This window comes from Lipomyces arxii, assembly GCF_038497795.1.
Source record: "Lipomyces arxii strain Phaff 12-163 unplaced genomic scaffold V1512scaffold_9, whole genome shotgun sequence".
Taxonomy (NCBI): Eukaryota; Fungi; Ascomycota; class Lipomycetes; order Lipomycetales; family Lipomycetaceae; genus Lipomyces; species Lipomyces arxii.
The window spans coordinates 1-5,061 of record NW_027117708.1 but is presented as its reverse complement, the minus strand read 5'-3'; the positions used below and the strand labels follow the sequence as shown (position 1 = coordinate 5,061).

The window sequence follows — 5,061 nt, the reverse complement described above, 5'->3', positions numbered from 1 at the left end:
GACGAGGAGTAGACGAGCTTTGTCGTCTGACATGTGCCACTAGCATTTTTGTATTGTATAGCGATTTGTAGTAATCATTTCTAAAGTCCGAAGAAGGCTGTTCGACTGGATATAACCCACACCAATCTATCTTAACTCCCTATGAGCTGAGAACGTAAACTTCTAAAACTGATAGCTTTGTATATAGTCAATCCCGTACATTTCTGTAGCAACGGCCCATGTAATTTAAAACACCAGAACCCAATCTTTCAAAGCATGTAATTTAAGCCTTGTCAGCCTGCTGCTGCTCGAACCGCAGTAAAGCAGCTTCGGCGGCAGCATACGCTTCGTCAGATAAGATATCTTCAAGCTTGTTATCAATGTTGTCTAGCATCTTTTCCAAAGCCTGTTTACTGTTAGCACACCTGAAAACCCAAATTACTGTTTGTATGTCCAGCTTACACTAGCTGCCTTCTCAGCCTTGACGAGCTCCTGGTATGCACTCGCAAGATCACCACTGCCCTCCCGGGCAGAGTATACAGAATCAGACGGGCTCACTTCTTCGGTAGTCATAATGTCTCAAAGAGCAAAAATTAATTGACAGAGAAAAGTAATGTCAGGCTTTTAACTCTCGAGACAACGCTGGGAATAACCTCATTGCACTGACAAAGGGTATTGTTCCATCTTTTCATGCTTTACAATTTCGTCCACACTTCAAAAGCAGATTGCTATAAGCAGAAATATGAAATTCATTCTAATATACAAAACGCCTTAAATGCCCTAAAATGTTGTGCACATAATTACAATAAAAACCCAAGTGCCCTTTGCATCTTTTCTACAGCAGCAACATGCCAGGGAACAATCCCATTGCGGTCATCTGCTATACCTGCTGTCGCACCGTAAGATGCCAGCCCTCTATACTGTCTTAATAGGTCATTGAGATATGCTTCCCACGGAAAATCGCATTGCACTAAAGAGACTTCGATTACCGACATCATCACTCCTTTCGGACCTGGCTTCACAAGATAGCCGCTTCCTCGACTATATCGAGTGCATGCAGTATCTAGTCTGTCTAATGGCAGACGATGTCGAAGAATAACACCGTAAGTCTCATCCTTAGTATCAACTAAAATGGAGTCTTGGTCAAAAATCGTATTTCCACCCCCACTGCCATTAAAAGCAGAAAATGCTTGACTGCTACTTGCTCTTAGATGCAAACTACTAGAATGAATATCAGACGTCGCAGTGAATTCATTGTCCAGCGTCTCTAAATGCACCTCACCGGACAAATTCGATGCTGAAGCTAGAGAGTTGTGGTCGCTAGCTTCATCGCTCAGAGCGTGCTCAACAGTTTCCAAGACCGACAACGCGGGATTAACATCCACTGCAACAAACACTGCCTTAATTTTTCTCTCATTACGAGAAGTCAAGCTGATCCATGCTACAATCAAATTAGCTTCTTGCATATACGGTAGTGTAGCACTTACTATCCAATTCTACCTGATCCATCGATCCCACTTTAGCAACCACAAGTCGCCAGCTGATGGCAAGCATCGGAATGATCTTCAACGTGAGCGCCCAAATTTCTCCAATAATGTCTTGCAGCGAGCGTGCACGCAAGCCGTCATTTCTGAAAAGTGAAAATGGCTTTACTCTTGCCAGTTCTCCATATTGATCTGCCCAAGCTGCAGTCACGAATCCGCTGTCGTTCGACCAAGCATACGCTACGTGAACAGACGAATTCTCGGCAAAAATAGCTGGTGATGGTTTTGCCGTAAGCTGGAATTCAATCGACGCAGGGCGTATATGAGCAAGAGTAAAAGCTGGAAAGTGGATCTTCCGCATCGACCCGGGCTAAAATAATTAGCAGAGCATTTGAAATTTAGTCTCGAAACTTGCGTCATAAGGTGCGGTTTCCGGAATGCACTTGTTGTAAACCTTTAACGTGAAATTTACCATTTCGAACTGTGTAGGAACAGCCAGTGTATCCATAGATGCGAAGAACTGTGTTGGCAAAAGCTGGGAGACCAGTTGAGCTCCCGCCGAGCTGACTGTCCCACCAACGTGGGCCGCATATTCTTTCGTCATCTGATATATGCTCTGGCTAAGACGAACAAGTGACGATAAATCAGACGAAGGAGTGGCAATAAATACAACAACGCTATTTTCCGTTTTGCCTAGAAGTCGTCCTAATCCGGTGCATGCTTTGTGTATATCATCAAGAGCAATATCAAGCGTCCGAGCCATGGATGAAACAGGAACAAGACCATCGCGATATGCACCCGCGTCTCCTAACGTAACACCACCTAAATTACACCCTTCGTACACGGTTTTAAATCGTTGCAGGAATGCTGCTGCTGCCGAGGTCATCCCTTGGCTGCCGGGATAAATAATATAGCAAAAAAGATTTTTCCGATCATGCAATGGAGCAAATCCAAACGTCTGCCAAAATCTTAGCCCCGGTGGAAGCACTTCCAAGACGTAATTCATTCGGACCAAGCAGTAATGCGGTGGTGAAATTCGAAACACTCGCGGTACTGAGGCAAGTGACTCCGTTGTATCTGTTTGCTCATTCAAATCCATCACTATTGGCATTGCAGAAGAACTTGAAAACAAAGACATACTAAAGCTGTCAAACTCCGGTGTATTCTCCATTTGGTTGTCAGTCGTGACAGTGAACTCGGTCACGTTTTCGTTGTTACTTAATTCCAAATTGTCATTCATCAATGCAACATCATTTAAAGGCAATGCGTTAACGCGAGAGAACATGGATTTGACTGAACTTATTAGGTCGGGTCCCCATACTTTACTCTCAAATACTGGTGGAATAAAAGGTTCAAGAAACCCTGAATCCCAAACGATAAGCTCGCATAGCGCTTGCAAGGAATAGTCAATTACTGCCGCCGATTTGTCAGTATACTTTTCTAATAACGATCCAGCAGTGTTGGCAACGGTAGATTGGGTAGCAGCCATTAGCGATCGTGATTGTGTACCAGAAGTGTTATCGAGCAGCGACCACCACACTTGTCGCGAGATATAGGCATCTGAAACTATATCTATGGAAGATGCCAAATTTGAATCAGTTCTGTCGTCAGCTTTTCCGTCTGATTTGGGAGTTCGTGCATCAGGATAGCCATATCCATCTTTGTAGTCATATTCGCTGTCATCGTCACTTGAAGAACTGTCGTTTTGTTCATCCGGAACAAAAAAACGGCCGCCCATAGTGTACTTATTGTCAAGTACACTCTCCAAATTTAGTTCAAATGACAGTGGCGCAAAAGCACTTTTGTGTCGCTTGCCTTCCACAACTAGTGAATTTAGCGCTTCCAGTGGTAAGACTTCGTGCTCTATCAGACGTTTTGATCGCTGTTCTAATTGTGTCTGTGGTTGATCGCATTCCAGAGTTGGCTGTGGTTCTGTGTGGAGTGTCTCTAGCTTGATCGCAATTTCTGTATTCCGAAGTTCTGGACTTGGCCCAATTTCAGCGTTTTCTGCTTTGACGTCTTGAATCTTAGAGTCAAGATTGATGTCCTCGTTGTCATTTTCTTCAAACTCGTTTCCACTTTCTCCAAATAGATTAGAGTCGTGATCGTCGTCAAAAAAATTAAAGTCTGCTTCTGTGACTTCGTCCGCATCACCAAGTATAGCATCGTCTTCGTTCTCGTGCCCGGGTTGGGCTATCGCTGAACCCGGGTCGTCTAACCCGTCCCAGCGTGAAGCCAATGGTTCCTCGTCTTCATTTCTATGCTCTGTCGCGTTTTGTGCACTCGAAGGCACTCCGGCAGGTGCCGTATTTTGAATATATGTCGGATCTGGAGGTGTGGGGTATAACGCAGCTGGGTTTACTTTTGACAAAAGAGCATTTCCAGAACCTTCATGAACAAAATGCAATGAGGCTTCGTCAGCGTTATCTTTGCGTGGAAACGACATGGCAAACTCCTCCGCGTCATCCAGTGGGTCAAGCATGCTAAACCACTTGGAATCAAATCCGGTGCTAAGCGGCTTCCACGGTCTGAAAAACAAACATATTTCAGATGGCCACAAGCATGTAGATTTGTTACTGTCCAGTTGAACCACTAACCAACTGTCCAAATCTTCCACTTGGTAACCTGAAGATAGCAATATATTAGATATTATCGTGGCTCCATCTTTTGGAGATTCTTGCGCTCTCTTGACAAACCTAGCGCTGACCCCATTTGGTGCTAAAACAAGATTCTGCCCTTGCAGTATATTGGAGTCCGCTGTAGTCCTCTGGAGACACGTCTGTCGATAATGTGGGATCAGCAGTAATTCACCCAAGGCGAGTAGTCGGAAGCTGTAGTAAAGCAATTGTTCTGCTTTTGAGACGAACGCAGACCCTAGCGGGACATATCCATGCTCTGTTGTAAGCACAAGCGATAGTCGTCTTTCAAGTGCTTTTATGAACGGCGGATACGGTAGCGGTATCGATTGAGAAGACACAGTATTTGATATTGCTAAAGAAGACGGTAGAAAGACTCCACTTGACAGTTCTATGGCAGGTTAAACGAATATTCCACCATGCGCTCATTTACTTACCTGTGAGCCCGCACGACGGATCAGGACTTGGTGGGCTACTTTCTTTGTTTAAGGAAAATGTCCATAGTTGATGACCATTACATGCTGCTAGATAGTTATTCGATAATCTTCGCAATGACCATTCTGCGAGTGAAATTCTAGCTGGTCTTGACAGTGGATCCACATAGACCGAGTACCGAATTGCCTCGAACTTGCCCTAATGCTGTAAATAAGAGTAAACTATACTGAATAAACCAGTGCCTACCACTTTGAACACATTCGTAGTATTCAAATCTGGTGGATGTGTCATCTGAACTAGTAGCAAGTATCCAATGTGTGGGGGGGGGGGGGGGGGGGAAGTTATAATAAAAAATGAATTCTGGGGGCCCGGTGAGGTGGGGTTTTTTAAAAAAAAATTTTAAATTTTTTGTGTTTTTTGCGGTTTTTTTTTTTAAAAATAATTTAATTTAATATAAAATTTTTTATTTTAAATTTGTTTTTTAAATTTTTAAAATAATAATAATTTAAACCCATAATCCATAAAGT

General features: G+C 43.5%; 2 protein-coding genes across 2 annotated transcripts in view; one reads left to right on the top strand and one right to left on the bottom strand.

The window, feature by feature from the left end:
• The window catches only part of V1512DRAFT_247984 (uncharacterized protein), a gene marked incomplete at both ends in the record, with an annotated part of 1,873 nt that extends 1,799 nt beyond the window's left edge, over positions 1–74 (top strand). Inside the window, one exon of the mRNA XM_066914515.1 lies at positions 72–74. Within this exon, the coding sequence (XP_066771055.1) occupies positions 72–74 (3 nt within the window). The remainder of the gene's footprint in view (positions 1–71) is intronic.
• A 618-nt stretch (positions 75–692) lies between these two features.
• V1512DRAFT_286741 (mediator complex subunit 13 C-terminal-domain-containing protein) lies at positions 693–4,973 on the bottom strand. Its single transcript, XM_066918093.1, has 5 exons — positions 4,781–4,973; positions 4,537–4,732; positions 1,879–4,490; positions 1,467–1,833; positions 693–1,420 (listed from the first exon to the last, which is right to left on the bottom strand). Exons 1-5 carry the CDS (start codon positions 4,823–4,825, stop codon positions 780–782), a joined length of 3,861 nt encoding a protein of 1,286 aa, XP_066771054.1. The 5' UTR covers positions 4,826–4,973; the 3' UTR covers positions 693–779.
• Between the last annotated feature and the right edge of the window lie 88 nt (positions 4,974–5,061).